Below are 17786 nucleotides of genomic sequence, written 5' to 3' on the forward strand. Positions count from 1 at the left end.
AACACAGCACTGCCTAGCCATAGGAAGTTGAGTTCTGTTTGCAGTACTCCCCCCTCCCACGTTTTGTTTGGTTTTTGATGCAACTTTGACTGAAGTGCACTGGCTTCCTGCTAACCAGCTCCCCAGTGCCAGTGTTCCTTCCCCAAAACAAGACATGTGGTCACTTGATCCCCAAGTAGCCAGGCCCTTTAGCACCTCTTAGTCCCTAGTAAAGTGGTTTCCCCAGTACCTAAGGCATGGGTACTGAGTAGGGCTCTTAAGAACTGCAGCATAACTTGTGCCCATCGAAGGGACTCAACACTAACCTCATGCTGAGTGTAATTGCAGGCTGCATGACAAGGTGCTCCCTAAAAGTGAAAACACAACATGTGTACAGCCTGCGTGATATGTTCCCTAAACCACTGCTTGTAATATTTGTAAGTCACCCCTACAGCAAGCCTTACAGCCCTAAGGCAGGGTGCATTATATTACATGTGTGGGCATATATGCAAGAGCAGATATGCCCCTGCTATGTATTTATTGATTCTTAGACATAGTAAGTGTGCAGTGAAACCATTTTAATTATATGTGCTGGACACAGGTTAATACAAGTTCCCCAGCTACATGATGGCTTCACTGAAACTAGGGATGTTTGGTATCAAACATATCATTTTAATAAACCCTCACTGATTACAGTAATGGATTTATTGATATATGCACCCAGAGGGTACCTTGGAGGTGTCCCCTGAAAACGTATCCACTGCTGGTGGGCCCACGGACTAGTTCTAGCCAGTCTGCCACTGACAGACAAGAATCTGACCCCCAAGGGTGAGAGCCTCTGCTCTCTGGCGGTCAGAAACAAAGCCTGCTTGGGCTGGGATGTTACATACCCCCACAGGATGACCTGCATTTCAAGGCAGGAGGCTTCAAAGAAGCCCACCACCTTTGGTATGCAGAACTGACTTTCTTCAGAGGGAGATGCGGACTCCCCCTGACCCAGGGCCCATCTGGCACCTGGGCAGGCAGGAAAATTAGCTATGCTGGAGGCGTGTTGCATTTCCAAACTGGACACACCCCTGCAGTGACCAGCCTGAATCGAACACTGCCTCAGGAATTCCACCATCTTGTGTGTGGTGCAACTTTGGAACTCTGGAGAGGGTGATGCCCACTCTCCACACGAAGTGGTCATGTAGTGGATATACTGACCTAAGGGTGAGTAGCCCATTGGCTTCCCCGTAACACCCCAAAAATGTAGTATACCTAGTGATACCAGGACCTCAGACTTCTTGATGAAGAAGCCCGTTGACCCGAGAATCAAGGAGCACCTAGCGCCAACTGTGGTAGCCTGCCTGCTGTAACCAACCCTCGAGGAACAACTGACCTGTCCTGCCACTCCAGCCTCCAAGAAACTGGGAGAGCTGCCAGTGCTACACAAATTGTCAAGAATAACTCCCTTGGAGCACAGGAGCTACTTCCCTGCATTTGCAGGCAACCCAAGTAAGAACTGGTTGGACCAGAATCACCAAAACCCGGCGCAGGACATCATCACTGCACCTGAGCCTCCTGGCCTGAGCTGAAGTGGGCCAATGGTGTCAACATGGTTGCTAGGCCCTCCAGAGATGAAGCCCACCTTGAGTTTGCCCACTGTGGACTTCCCAGTGGCATCTGTAGCCTGTTTTTGCAGACTATCCTTCACCAACACAAGCCTTCAGTGATGGAGACCTGATGGTCCACTGCACCTCTGCACCCGGACTCCTCGGACCAAGGAGAAGAGGACAACTAGTATCCCTACGTCACCCAGGCTTGTGAGACCTGAGCCCACTTGTTGATTCGGCCGGAGTGTACCCCCAGTCCACGTCTGCAGCCTGTTTCTGTGGGCCCCCTCCACCACGACCCGATGATGGTAAATGTGATGGCCCAAACCACCTCTACACCCGGACACCCTGGACTGAGGAGAACGGGACCACTGGTGTCCCCACGTCCCCGAGTATCACAAAACGTAAACCCTCCTGGTGGTTCACCCAGACTGGACTCTCAGTCCACCCGTGCAGCATCTTTGTGACCAGACCGATCCCCACAGACTTATGCAGGGCACCTGATGCTGAACTGCACCACTGCAGCCAGGCACCGCAGTGCCGCCTGAAGTGACCTGTTGGTGTGGCCTAGGACCCTGCCCTGTACTCACCTTAAGCCAGGAGATTGGTCCTGTAAGTTGCTGTGAAGTACCTGTTTGCAGTGTATGTTTTCTCCCCCATAGAGTAACATTGCAGCTACACAAAAATGCACTGTCAACTTTTGAAAACTCTAAAAATCCCTATCTTGAAAAGTACTCACCTGATTCTGGCGATCATGGTATCTAAATTTATATAAAAGCATGTGTTATTTATATAAATTGGTGTCAAATGTCTTTATTTAGTGTGTGTCTGACTTACTGCCTGTGCGTGGGCCTTACATGCTTAGCACTACCCTCTGAAATGCCTAACTGCTTGACCACACTACTCAAAAAGAGAGCACGTGGGATGTCATTTGTGGCTCTCTGATACCTCTGGGGATTGCTTGGACTCTTTGACCGTGTACCTCCTTGTGGTCCACTTAAGAAGCGCAGCACCACTTTCCTTGTGCCCCGTAGCGCCCTGCTACCGCCGCCATGAGTGCGCCGTAACTAAGATACGGCGCACCGTGGCGCAGGTTCGGGGGCAATAGTGTCATTTTTATTTACGCTATTGATGTACTCTGCAGGAGTATCACCAAAATATTGGCGCTACTCTTGCAGAGTACATAGGGGCCCATTATAAATAATGGAAGCCCCTTTTAATGCTTGCTCTGAGCAAGCGTTAAAAGTGCCGTAAAAAATGACACAAGGAAATCTCTTAGATTTCCTTTTGCCACTTTTTTGGCCCCCCTAGCGGGGGAATGCCCCCTTTGCATACATTATGCCTGGCGCAGACATAATGTAGCGCAAAGGGTTATAAAATGGCGCAATGCATGCATTGCGCCACTTTGTAAATATGGCGTGAGGATTTTGGCCTTATTGGGCCACATTAGCATAAAAAGAAATGAGGGTAATGTGGCACAAGGTGGCGCTAGGGGCTTATAAATATGCCCCTTAGTGTGATATGGGATCATCAGGGTAGGATGAGTCTGGCTGCGGCGTTTTATATGGTTTTAAGTCTTTGTAGGAGGTATACAAAGATTCCTACATAGAGGGTGGTGTCATAATTCAGTCGGCTGTTGATGAAGGCCTGTGTCACAGTTTGTCTTGTGTGCAGGGGTAGCCACTTTAAGATTGTACATAACATGCATGGAGTGAGGAAGCAGGCAGAGGAGACAGCATTGATCTGTGATTTCATGGTGAGCCTGTTGTCAGTGCTGATTCAGAGGTTTCTGGAGGAAGTCCTAGTTCTAAAGGGCACCAGGAGTAGTCCCCTGTGTTGCTGCTCTTGCCGAAGACCAGAATTTCAGTCTTGTCTGTGTTCAGCTGCAAGCATTTGTCTTTCATCCAGTTGGCGATGCTTGTCATGCATCCGTGGAAGATGATTTTGGAGGTGGTGGGTCATTGGTGAGTGAGAGTATAAGTTGAGTGTTGTCTGCATAGGAGATTATGTTGAGACTGTGCAATCTAAAGATGTTGACTAGCGGGGTCATATATGCATTGAAAAGCTGTGGGGCTGAGGGTTGATCTTTGGGGGACATTGCAGGTGATATCTTTGGCTTCAGATATGAAAGTAGGTAGGTGGATCCTGAGGGTGAGGAAGGAGGTGATTTGATTAATCTAAGTGCATCCCTTTGGATGCCAATGTGGTGGAGTCTTTTGATCAGCGCGTGGTGAGATGGTATTGAAGGCTGCTGAGAGGTCAAGGAGGATCAGGACTGCTGTTTCTTCTAAGTCCAGGAGGGTTCGGTTGTTGTCAGTGGCTGTGATCAGGGAGGTCCCGGTGCTGTTAATGTGGTGGAAGATATATTGGGAGGTGTTGAGTAGCTGGTTCCCATGCAGCATATCATGAATTATTTGTTTATTATTTTTTTCCAATACTTTAGCTGGGAATTAGAGCAGGGAGAGTGGCCGGTAGTTTTTGAAATCATCAAGGTCTGTGGAGGGTTTTTGGAGTAGTGGTTTGGTTACAGCATGATTTCAAGCATTGAGGAATGTTGCAGTAGTGATGGAGGCATTGAGTATAGTGGTGAGTTCCTATCCGATTCTTTGGTTTCTGAGATTGAAGATGTGATGCAGGCAAGGGTCTATGGGGGCTTCCGATTTGATGCATTTCATGGTGGAGGTGGTGTCCTCGTTGGAGAGGAGGTTCCAGGTGGTTAGTTTGTGATTGCAGTTGGTTGTGGTGGTCAGGTCTATGTTGATGAAATCCGTAGATGTAGACTGGGGTTTGAAGTTTCTGTATGTGGTTGCAATCATGTTGTAAAACAAATCGGCAAGGTTGTCACACAGCTCCTGTGAGTGTGTGATGTTGTTTTCACTAGCATCCGGGTTGGAGAGTTCTTAACAACATTAAAAAGTTCCTTGGTGGTGTTGCTGCTGGTTTGATACCTGTGAGTAATGGTGCCTGCCAGATGGTGTTAGAGGTTGAGTGAGGTATTTAAGGCTGCCCTGTTGCTGGTGTCTTTGCTGGTGTGCCACTTCCTCTCCAGCTGTTTGCTGTCTTGTTTAGCTGTTCTGAGTCCAGGGGTGTATCAGCTGCCTTTTTTGGAGGTTTTTCTCTTGATGCTGCTCTTGACGGGGACGATGCGATTGGCGCAGTTGGTGATCCACACATTGAAATTATTTTCTCCTGGTTTGAGGTCGGAAGTGGGGTTGGAGGTGTTGAGGGCATCCTTCCAGCTGGTCTCTAAAATTTTACTCCATGCCTAGTCGGGGGTGCTGCACATCTTGGGGGTGGTGGTACAGGGGCTGGAGATGCAAAAGTGAATGATGGAGTGATCAGTCCATGTGAGTTCAGTGATGTGGCTGTATTTGATGTAGCTGCTGATGGTAAAGATGGAGTCCAGTGTGTATCCTGCGGTGTGCGGAGGGTTGTGGATGATCTCTGCGTAGCCTTGACAATAGTGGTGCAATTGCCACTTAGTAAGTCACAAAGAACTGTGAGACTTTGGAGTATCTTCAAAACTTTAAGACTGCATAGCTCTTCCATGGTCATTGGACTCCCCACTACCTCTATTTGCATGTCAGCCATATGGGCAGACCGTATTTGGCTAGCATGCATCTATTGTGTTGTAGCTTCTGGGGGTGTTCACATGTTAATAAGGGGAATGCACAGCCAGCGATAACCTGAGACCTTGGTTTTTTGTTATTGCAGCATTTCCTGTACCCACAATCTTCAATGGGAGTCTCTAGCCTTGGCACAAAAATAACCAATGATTTACCAAGACTAAAGCTGATAGAGTAGAACTAGTAACATTCATCGTCAATGTTCTGTGGCATGAAGTATTTGTTAAAATGTGCTATTAATTTGTGAAGAGAGTTAGTTTTGCAACTGGAAGGTCAAAGATGGCTTCTCGCATGACGGATCTATCAGAGTGTATCGCAGGCATCATTAGAGATTTTTGACCTTCAAGGCAAATGCAGCCCTGGAGATGCCAGAATCTCTCCTCTATCAGTGCCGTTTTCGACGCAGATTCTTAGTATATTTGTCTTTTTTGAGGTGAGCAGTAGTTCAACTGGCCAAAACGTAGCATAACTGATGTTTATGAGGCTCTTTTCTTTGTTTCACTGTCAGATGATTTGTGGTGATGCGTGCAGTCATAATGAAAACATCAGTCTTTATTTAAAACGTGGTTGGAAAACCATTCAAAGATTTCCACCCTGTAGATCCCTCTCTACACTTGAGTTCGCTATGCCATCTAGCATTAACATACTCAACCAAATGCCACACAGCTCGTCTCCCTCAGACACTAACGCTTCACAGAAAACACACACTGCCTACACCACCATCACTATGGGATGACACTTCTCACACAGGGTACTCTCTATCTGAGGAAACTTCACCCACTTAACATTCACATCCATGTCACACCACTTACAAGCACACCACCTTCCACAGACATATTTCGCATGAATTCTAGGCCTTACAACTTACACACACTGTCTTCGGACTTGTGCACCCTTTACACATAGGCTCGTCCCTCACACACATCTTCCCTCTCTTATACCGGCCGTATTTTGTCAGTTGTGCTGCCTGGCACTCAACAAACACACACCGTTTGGACACTCTCTTTACACACACACACACACACACCTCTCCCTTCCACACATACCTCCCTTTCCATATATTTTTCCTTCTACACACAGTTATGTCTCGCTCTCCCTTCCCCCCTCTCCTCCTCCTCTCTCTCCCCCTCTCCCTTACTTCTTGGAAAACAAAAGCACACTCATTACTCAGGCACATGCCGCATCTCTCTTGGACACACTCCCCCAACACATGCAGACACTTCACACTTCTCTAAAGCACACTTACTCCCTCCCTCAAGTTCATACACGTAGAGTCTGTTGTCTCAAACATGTTTCCATTTCTCAGCTATTCAAGGAAGATCACCAATCTTAGAATCACGAAACAGCAAATACACAAACTGTCTCTCGTGCACACACACGGATGCACCCATTTCCCTCTTCTTATTTCTAGTAACTATTACTCGTGCCATAAGGTAAGTATAACTCAAGCGCCTACGCCATGCACAGCTAATTGCTCCACAAATTATATGATTGATGAAACCTATGGCATCTTTGATACTATCACTGCAACATTTGCCATCAAATTGTTGATGAGAAAACTGTACATGGTGAGGGTGCAAGTTATAGTTACCTTAGGGCACGAGTTATAGTTACTTGAAATAACTCTAAGTGCTTAATTTCTATGGTTTTACACAAGTAAATTCAGAACCTAACTATAAGGTCCTTGTAACCTTTATTTTTTTCAGTGAACATACACACACACACACTCACCTGCTTTCCGCACACCTTTTCTATATAATCCCTTCTACATACATGTCACACACTACCTCTCGTTGTTTTACGTGAAAAATGTGAGCGATTGGACTTGGTACATGGGAGACAGCAGGACTTGCATTTTTGGCAGATGTTTTAAAACGACAATAAACCCAGTATACATTCCAAGTGGCCTACATTCGGTATTGTTACGGGGTTTTCTATAGCGCGCAGTTCCGAGGGCCATTAGCACTGTGTTCCTACAGCGCACGCCCTTCCCCAGAAATGTATTTCTTACACAGTCTCCCGTCTCAGACACTTCTATCCGCCTCACACCTTTCTTCCCTCCTGTACTCCACCTTTACTCAGTCACTTCCCTCACACACAAAAGAGAACTCTCTCCCAGGTATTCCTATCTCCCAGATAAGCGCTCCCCTCGCACATAGCCATCTTTCTCCCGCACACAGTCTTCACTCAGACCCTTATACCCCTCACACGCACTCACCTTTCTCGGGCACTCCTGTCCTCAGCACGAACCCCCACTCATGTGTATCTCTTCTCCACACCACGTTCACTCCCTTTACTTACTCCTCATACGCTCTCCTCACACACACTCCCTTGAATCTTGAATGCTCCCTTCCCTCAGACTTCCCCCCCACTCGTGACACTCCACTTATCTCTCACACAAGCCCTCCCGTCACACACAGCCAACACCCCCCCCCCCGCCCAGAACAGGCGGTGGTCGGGAGAGGCGGGGCCGCGGAGCTGTCCACCAGCCGCGGTGCTGAAGAGCACATCACTCCCCCAGCAGAGCCCGGGCAGACGCCAGACTGATTGTGAGTGCACGAGGAGGCTGCCGCGGGACTGGGCACGCAGCCCTCGGAGCCGGGAGCCCTTGGGAGAGGAAGGCTGGACACCGGCCACGCAGAGCGGAGGCAGGAGAGCACCGGGCTCAGGGGTACACTCGGTGCACTAGCCCAAGAGCTGAGGTGTCCAGGGGGGGATTCCTGTCTGAGAGCTGAGGGGCTCCTCGACGACTGTGCCTGAAGGAGCCTGGTTTGGAGAGCTCCGGGGCTCTATCTCGGAAGACTCTGGGGTGTGGCTGGGGCTCTGCGCCGGCTTCAGAAAAGTTTGTGGAGAGCCGAGGGGCTAATCGCCTCCTGGGTCCCCGGGCGTTCCACGGTGCCAGGCACCCAAGCTCCGAGGATAGGTAAACCGCCCAGCTCTGAGAAGTCCCCGCTACCGAGGCTTCTACGAGGACAGATAGACTGCCCATCTCTGATTCTGAACTCTGATCTCTGGTGGTTCCTCCCAGGACAGATAGACTGCCCACCTCTGACTGACTTCCCCGCTACTGAAGCTTCTCAGAGGACAGGTGTACTGACTGCCTAGCTCTGAATCTGATCCCAGCCCCTGAGCCTCCTCACAGGTCAGGTTGACTATCCATCTCTGATTCTACTCTAAGCTCCGGAGGTTCCTCCCAGGACAGGTTGACTATCCATCTCTGATTCTGCTCTAAGCTCTGGAAGTTCCTCCCAGGACAGGTAGGCTGACCTGCCCTGAATCTGATTTCAGCTCCTAAGCCTCCTCCCAGGACAGGTTGACTATCCATCTCTGATTCTACTCTAAGCTCCGGAGGTTCCTCCCAGGACAGGTTGACTATCCATCTCTGATTCTACTCTAAGCTCCGGAGGTTCCTCCCAGGACAGGTTGACTATCCATCTCTGATTCTACTCTAAGCTCCGGAGGTTCCTCCCAGGACAGGTTCACTATCCATCACTGATTCTACTCTAAGCTCCGGAGGTTCCTCCCAGGACAGATATACCGCCCAGCTCTGAATCTGATCTCTCAGCTACCGAGGCTCTTCCGAGGACAGCCAGACAGTACTGTTTTGATTCTAGACTCTGAGTCTTCAACTTTGAACTCTGACCTCCCAGGTCTCGTGTGAACTCCGAGGGCACAAGGCTTTCCAGGGCTCACAGAGGCTGTAACTGCACCTCCAGGATGGCGTTCATGGTGAAGACGGTGGTGGGGGGCCAACTCAAGAACCTCACCGGGGGGCTGGGCAAAGGAGAGGAGAAGGGCGAAGGGGAGAAGTCTGCGGCGGAGGCCCAGGGCATGACCCGGGAAGAGTATGAGGAATACCAGAAGCAGCTGCTGGAAGAGAAGTAAGTGCCGACATCTTGCTAGTGTTACTTTATTGTGTAGTTTTATGAAGCGCTGCGAGACTGAACAGTTGCATTTTTAGGCGCCTCTTGAACTGCATGTGTTTCAATCCAAGCTACTGGTCTGGTGTACTATTCTTGGGTATTGTCCACGGATACTTGTCCAAGGGCATCTCTCTTCTAGTTACTAGACTAGGTAGGTACTGTGTCGGAGTGCTTGTCTTGTCTAGTGATGCTGGTCCTGGGTAGCGAGTTGATTCTTGTTCTGGTGTTCGGCGCTAGCTCTCGGCATTGTTAGTGTTGAGTGGTTCTAGGCTGTGATACCGGAATCAGTCCTGTCTCTGGGTACTGCGTTTCAAGTACTCACTCTGGGTAATGACGCTTCGTACTGGTCGATGGTACTGGACCTGGCTAATAAATATAGGTAATGGTCGTAATTACTAGTTCTGGCCATTAGTCCTGGCCCCAAATTTAGAGTAAAGGTCCAGGTTGCTGGCTATGGTTACTGGTTCTAAACACGTTTGCTAGGTAATGCTAATAGTTATACCTAGTTTCTGGCCCTCGGGAGTGGCCCCTGGCCCTAGATTCCGGTTCTAAGTACTGAAACTAGTTCTTAATTAAATTTGGAGTGAGTACTACTGCTACATTCTTGCATGTAGTCCTGGTTCTAGTTATTAGTTCGGGGTACTGCTAACGAGCACCAATCCTGAATACTAATTCAGGAGGTACTATCCTAGGTTCTCATCTTGGGTACTAGTTCTGGGCAACCATGCAAGGCACCAGTAATGGGTTTCAGTTCCACATACTAGTCAAGGGTATCAGGGCATGATTTAGTGTTACTACAATTGACGTAGAATATAATGGACTTGAAATATTACAGATCGGAAGTCCGTAACGTGTGTGATGGAGTTACCGGTCCTCCAATCTCTAAATTAGACACTTATGGGGCTGATTTAAGAAAAGTGGTGCTGCACCCAGTTGAGTGCCACTTTACTTGCGCCTCTTAGCGCAATAGCGTTGGAATTACCGACGCTATTGTTGTACTCGGCAGGAGTAGCGCCTACATTTTGACGCTACTCTCTCAGAGTACATAGGGGCCCATTGTATTCAAAGGCATGCCCCATTTGATCGCCTGCTCTGAGAATGTGTTTAAAGTGCCGAAAAAATGGCACAAGGAAATCTCTTAGATTTTCTTGTGCCATTTTTTCACCCCTCCCAACGGGAACACCCTCCTTGCATACATTATGCCTGGCGCAGGCATAATGTGGCGCAAGGGTTTACAAAGTGGCGCATTGCAAGCATGTAAATACGCGCGTGTAAAAAGCCACTTTAGCACCTCCTTTAGTGTCAATAAAATGATGCTGAGGCGACGCTAAAATGATAGTTTTAGGTCCTGGACTGAAGAGCAGGTCTGAAAACTGGTCCTATGTGCACAAGTTCTGGATACTCGACACCTATTTCCCGGTACTGGTCTTAGATGCCCGGATGCCGTCTCTCTTTCCTCTGGTATTAAATTCAACCCAAACTAAGATTTGCAGTTATTGGCCTTAAAATCCGTTTTCTTAATCCCCGTGCAATCTGTACACCGGGGGCGGGGCGTCCACGGCCACCTGGCCTGCTTATCTAGGTCTGCGCCGTCTGGACGTGAGCCCTGCCGATTAACAACGTGTTTCTAGGGGTGCAGCGGGGAGGATGACGTGTGTATGGCGAAAATAAGTGGAAGGGGCAGTGATAGTATACAGCCTCCCCCGTCGCCCCCACCCCCCCCCACCTCCCCCCCGGCCTCTTTGTTTCTGTGTCTTCTGACGGATTCTAAAAAGGGCATTTTCAGCACAAAACCTCTAAATAGTTTCCTAGCAGTGACAGGTCACAAAGGTCAACTACAAAGCAGGTGGTGGGAATTTTAAAGGCCATAATCAAATTTGACATCCGTCCCCACCCCGTCAATTTGTGTTAGCCAGTGTCAGAGTGAAGAAGAAGAGCGAGAATCAGAGAAATTACAGAGAATAGTAAAACGTGGGAGGAAAATGGTGTGCTGGGGTCAGCCAGTAAGGCAGCGAGAGGTTTTATAGCATTTTCATTTGTAGTTTTTGCAGCTCACAGAGAGCTTCTGGGTGCTATGCAACTAAACACATACTTACACATTTATCTCTGAGTAGTTGTAACATACTATGGGCTTGATTTAGAGTTTGGGTGGCAGACTTTGCATCCCTCAGCGTGAGTGAATTACCACCTCTGCCTGGGCTGCAGTGGCAAATCTGTCCTGCCCCCCCTGGTCCAATGAGCAGGTTTCTCCACTACAGTGGCTACAGGTGGAGGTGGGGTGAGGTATTGACCGATATGGTAAGTATCGAAACTGCGGTGCGAGGTATTTATGGAGTCCAGGGAATAAATACCTTCTATTCTGTGTTTTCTCTTAAAAATGTAGAACGACATGTAGTAATCAGTACCGACTGCACCAAATTACACGTCTCAGTAATTATCGTGAATTTTTCCCCGGGTAAATTTTGGCAACTTTGACCTGACGTAATTGACTCTAACTGACCCTGGGAAAATGGAAGGTGCACCTGGTAAATTACCCTCAGAATTTCGATTCCCAACAAAACAGGGGTTTGCACAGGTATCGGAATTTGCGGCTAACACGTAAAGATGCCCTAATTAGGGCGCTTGCTCCCCCAGGGAGTGGGGGAGGGGGTCACAGAGATAACGCGCCTCTTTTTGGCAGAGCTGCATACCATTACCTCTACCCTTATGTCTCCAGATCATCTCCACATCCTACATTTCTCTCACTCCTCCTTCCAGACGAACTTAAAAACATGAATTGACTAACGCACAAGGTTCTAACTAAAATGGAAATGAGAACAGATTTCTAAAATAAAAAAACAAAGAGCTGGAGGTAAGGCACCGCTATAATAAAAGTAGAGACAGGTCGGAGAGATCCCCAATGAGGTAGACAATCACTTGTAGAGAAAAGCGAAAATTCAGAGATGGAGAAAGGGACCGAATGAATAACTGATGGTAAAAACGATGCAGGGGATCGCTGCTGCACCCATCTATCCGCCGACAGTGAAATCTAAATAATATATACCCCCAATCTTAATGTAATTCGGTTCATTGTACAGAACTGGTGTTTACCAGATAGAACGCCCTGGCAGAGCCTGTGCTTGCGGTGAGGGGGTGAGGGGGTGTATGGGGGTTTAATGGGTCTCTGGACCCAGAGTTTTTGATCCCATATATTGCACAAGCTCACACTGCTGACAATACACGACCAGGACACGCAAAGTGTGCACCATACTGTAACATGCAACGATTACAATATCATTCACATCCAACATAACATTCGCACAATGCTTTAGCACTGACAACTAGCATAAAAAAATCAGATTTATATATTATGCACACATTAGCAAATGATGGCCCCAGCAAAATAACATGAGCATCGTCATAACATGCAAACATTACCAGCAATTGTGTACACTGCAACTGGCACATGGCACTAAAAGATGCACACGCCATTTTATGCTCATCCCAATGTAACCGCACAAATGAACAACATTTGCAAAGCACCGTGGCAGCACATATCACAAAACATACAAAGACCACCATAGCATGAAGACAGCACCAAAACATGTGCAGAGCACAAAGCTCGTACACACAACCATGCCAAGAATAACAGCAGTGCTCACATAGCAGAAAGCCATGCACACACCTGCAACATGCACACACTGCCATAGTTTGCACACATTGTAATACCATGCACACATCATCATAACATGCACACCGCACCCTGGAATGCACACCAATGGCATACAATGCACACCCCGTAGCCGGCAACCATCACATGCTCTGACAATCCCAAAAGCACAGAACGAAAACCTCTGCACATTTAGTATAGCATACACTCACTGATGTCCTTCTCTCGATGGCACTGTTGCCCAGTTGATCTGTGGTCTGCCTTTGACCTTGTTCCTCTATGACCAGACTAGTGCTTACCTGGCATTAATTTATCCACCCTAGTCCACCTTCAGTTTCATTTGGGGTGACATGCTCACAACTGCTTCTGAGGTCGCAACGGACATACATGCACACACAGACACCCCCCACACACATGCACACGCACAGCAACCCCCACACACAAAACTCACACAGATGTACATCTACTCCCCATGCACCCCATATAGCACACCACTACTGTAAGACTGACAACAGATCACACCTACCTATAAACATCTTCATGGCTCCACCCATTCTTCTGCCTCTAGGTGGAAGTCTGGTACTTTTAAGGTCTGAGTGCAGAGCGTGAGGCTGTTACCACCATGTGCCTGTCTCAGAACGGGAAATGCTGCAAAAAGGACATCCACTCCCTTACTTCTAACCATAAACAAAACCAAAACACTCCATGTAATACAAATACACATTTTCATGTCCTTCGATCAGGCCTACATTAGGGCATTCTGCAGCCTCTGCTTGGACTGGCACAGTCCCTTTGTAGAGCATCTGGTACAAACCTGGTGATGGCCTCTCCTGTTGACTTATGGGGTCATTTACTTCCTCAGCTCATTTTGGGTCTCCTTCTGCTGTACTGGCAGGTCTCTTCTGCCAGTGGCATCCGAGCAGACTTCCATGCCACCTTTATCCTTTATCCTTCCATACCTTATTCAATGAGGTTCATGTCTTCTTAGTGATGCATGCAAGAAACCATTTTCCTTCCTCAATTACATCACATCTACACCCGTGTACCCTCCATAAGTGGATCCCGAGATTGTGATATCTTTTTTTTCTAGTGTCAGAGAATGCCACATGGGCTTGCATGCATATTCGTCCCTCCAACATCGGCTGTATGTGTGACACAACATCAGCAACAGACAGCATGCTCCATTCTGATGACTAGAGGTTCTACAAGGTTTACAAGCTCCTTCATCTGTTTTTGGGCACGCTTCGTGGTTTGCATGAACCGTTCCACCTACCAATTTGTAACTAGGTGCTGCCATATGGTGGTGTTTTACTCCAGTCTTCTGAAGGGATTCTAGGAAAGTGTTGAGCATAAATTATGACAATCAGTCTTGACAACAAAGTTGTGTCATAGAGCTGGTATGATTGTTTTTCTACTGTTGAAGACATGGGGACAGTCCTCCAGCCAATTGGAGGGGGCATCTTCCTGCACCAGATGGGTCTCACTATACATGGGGTCTGCAAAACCACATCTAGTCTTCCCTGCCAGGTTGAAGTCCATTCCGGTGACTAGTCTTTTCATGGTGGTAACTAATGCTGTTCTCGACACACTCTCTGCAAATGGTCATGCACAGCACACCAACTGCTCAAAAGTGAGCCATGTTTTCTTCTGTTTGGAATCTCGGTTTTATACCGTTATATTTCTTTGATGCGCTAGGTGCAATAACCATTGAGTCTCCAATAAAACCCCACTGTGTATGCTGCGGCTTCTGGAGTGTAAATGGGGCAAATCCCTGGATGTCTCTGTGTCAGGAAGAACTAACTCTGCAGTCGGCCTCCAGATCGAGCGATGGCTTTCTGCACGTCTCCACATCTCCAGCCAACCATACGCAGAAGCAATTTGTTGGCTAACCTCAGACCAGTGGAAAGGGGAGAGGGTAAGAGAGAAAACATAGACACTAGATGTCAGCACTATGACTCTTTACTCTGCATTCATTGATGTCTGCGGGTCATCATAGATATCTAAAGACAAGATGAATACCTTTAATACCTAATCATTCTATTGAGTAATTTATCACTTACTATGGAAATGATACACCTTAAGAATGTATTTCTTTATGTTTCAGACTGTCAGTTTTCTAATGTTCCTGACAAAAGAACATAAATAATATCCATGTAATTATGGTTATACAAGTTTTTGACATGATCTCACTAGTTAATGACATGGTAACTATATTCCATTTCAATGAAAACAGGCTCTTTGGTCCCTGATGAACATTAAAGGTTGCCTTTTTGGAGCGCCCAGCTACCCTCCATGGTGATTAGTGTGCCATACAAATAGACGTAAGATAGCATAACACAGCGTAACACAACATCACCTGCAATACTATAACATACATTCATCATATATGCACAGCACACATTGATACCACTTAAGGAAATCCCTTAACATACTCCTACCTTAAATACATTCTGCACACCATGATTACTCAACATTCTTTTAAAGGAACAAGGATCCCTTTCTATTCCTCAAATAAAATAATCACTACTTCAAACCATTATACTTTGTTTCCAGGCATGACTTAAATTCTCAGGATACTTCTTTATGTTCAGGTCAGTTTTCAAACACACTTTCAAAGGAAAATAAACAATCTCCAAGGTTTTCACAAATTCTGATAGCAAGATCATGACTGCACCAAAAAAGTATCCTGATTTCTTAGGAAGAACGCTTTGAAACATGAGGAAACATACTAAATATCTTCCAAAGCGTCAATATTTTTTCCATACAAAATGAGAGTTTATTGGATTCAAGAGAAATGTAGCTTAAGTATGGATGCCAATGCATAGTGCATTCTCCATTGATGGAAACCTTTCACCAAGCATGCCGATATTCCAGGGCCGCTGTCAGCCTTGATTGCTCCAGAATAAACTTAGCACAAGTGAGTGTGGAGTACTGCCCTTGCACCCCCACAGAGCGCTGTTAGATAAGTCACAGGTCATGACTCAGACTGGCAATCCTGCAGCACATCAGGTGTGGCCCCTCCCCTATGACAGAGGAGCATTACCTCACTGCTAAAAGCAGAAAAATAAAGTGATAATAAACATATTTTATTATCACTTTATTTTTCTGCTTTCTTGGGGTGGGGCAGGGCCAGCATCCTCCACATCAGCAGGTGGAGGAGCCGTGGTGGTGCGCTTCTAAGTGCACATGTCAGTTTGTCTGTCGGTCCGAGACCTGCCAAACTGACATGCGCACTTAGAACTCTCCACCCGGCTGTGACCAAGCACAGTGTTTCCTTCCCTCTCTGAGAAGCATTTCGCCCCCTCAGGCCAATCATGGCACTTCTCTCATGCAGGTAACAGCATGAGAGAAGCATTGGGATTGGGTGGGGAAGGAGGGAGAAGACAAGAGGAACTGAGGTGGCTGGAGTGGCGGAACACGGAGGAGGCATGTATGTTTATTTTTATTTTTTTTATTGTCCCCCTGTGCCCTGTATTCTGCGCGCTGCCCTGCACCCCCTGCTCCGTGGGCTCACCTCCGCTCCCCTACCCCTTCCTGGCAGCAGCCTCATAGTCAGAGATCTAAGACAGCATGGTGTGATACAACATCGTTGTATCAGTGATTCCATTCTCATTCGTTCCACAAGCCAGATTTGATATCTCTCCAATATCAGGCACTCAGTGTGTGCTCTGAAGTCCCTCAGACGCTCATTACCTCTAAATGGCTGCAGTGGGATCGTGTGCATATTGTATTGCTGATCATGCAAGCGGTGTTTAGACAGAATGTCGGAAACAAAAATATTGTGGGACAAAAAATCGTGTCAAGAATATCAAGGGCAAAAATATTGTGAAGGGAAGTTTCTATAGGCAAGCAAAGTTTTACTAAAAATAACTCCACATACATGTACATTGATGATATATATATATATATATATATATATATATATATATCTATATATATATATATATATATATATCCTCAAAGTATGTAGATGTGGAGTTGAGAATAGTAAATCTATACTTCTTTGCATTGCCTTCTCAATATTTTTGACACAATATTCTGCCCCAAGATATTCTTGTTTCCGATATTCTGTCAGTGATCCTATGCAAGCAAGTACTGGATCTGTTAATCAGATATATGGCCCATTACATAACAGACCAGTTTTGGTTGTGTAAATACCCTGTAAATGTTAAACAATCATTAGCAGGAGTTTATGATCTATTATTAGGAGAATGCAAGGAAATATACTCTGCTTTTTGGGAGGGAAAAGCAGCAGCTTTTCTAAACGGTAGGACACCATCATTCCGAGCGCGACGACCATCTCTTTGTGGCCTGAACTACTCTCTGGCAATGAATGTTCTACTTGCCAGGAGTCAAGGCGATCAGAAGATACTTTTGGTGACATACCACCTGGACCACACTTAAAAGAAGTGCGTGACAGGGTATCAGTAGACCCTGGTATGATTCCAATCACATGATATCCTTGGTGTGGGTATCTTAGTCAGGGCTTCAACCATGTCACGTGCCATAGTCAGTCAGTCCTTGTCCACTTCTAGTTTGTCCGTTAATATCAATATTTAAATTTTGTGTTTATTTCCAAGTCACTTTAACTTTATAAGACCATATCACATAAAACATGATGAGGACATTTGACCTTAGTCAGTATTCATCATCATAATTAATTATTAGGAGTATACTCTTGTTTCAGTAACCCTGGACACCTTCAAATGTGTGTCCTTCTGCAAGAAGGTGATTATTAAATTCAAAGCAGCTTTCAATAACTCAGCATATCATTTCTAAGATTGTTGGCTGCAGCACAAAGGGGAAAACAAAAGGCTAAATGTTTCTCTGTAACATCCACAAACTCTCCTCCTTAGGTACGCCAGCTCATGTTCACAGAACTTCTAAAATAGGAAATTGGCTAAGTAAAAAACAAATACATCGTTAAGATACTACAGAAGTGTGTTGTCTGAACAGACAAGTCAGGGTCTGTCCTTAAACCAGTCTCTCTATATACTGCTTCCTCAAAGGACTT

At 46.6% G+C, this 17786-nt stretch overlaps 1 protein-coding gene across 1 annotated transcript in view; it reads left to right on the plus strand.

Annotated features, from left to right (window-relative positions):
• Positions 1-7213: 7213 nt before the first annotated feature.
• Positions 7214-17786, plus strand: part of CPLX3 (complexin 3) — a 120269-nt gene continuing 109696 nt past the window's right edge. The window contains exon 1 of the mRNA XM_069222138.1: positions 7214-9081. Coding sequence (XP_069078239.1) covers positions 8918-9081 — 164 coding nt within the window. The 5' untranslated portion in view covers positions 7214-8917. The remainder of the gene's footprint in view (positions 9082-17786) is intronic.

Source organism: Pleurodeles waltl, chromosome 3_1 (genome assembly GCF_031143425.1).
Source record: "Pleurodeles waltl isolate 20211129_DDA chromosome 3_1, aPleWal1.hap1.20221129, whole genome shotgun sequence".
NCBI classification, from domain to species: Eukaryota; Metazoa; Chordata; class Amphibia; order Caudata; family Salamandridae; genus Pleurodeles; species Pleurodeles waltl.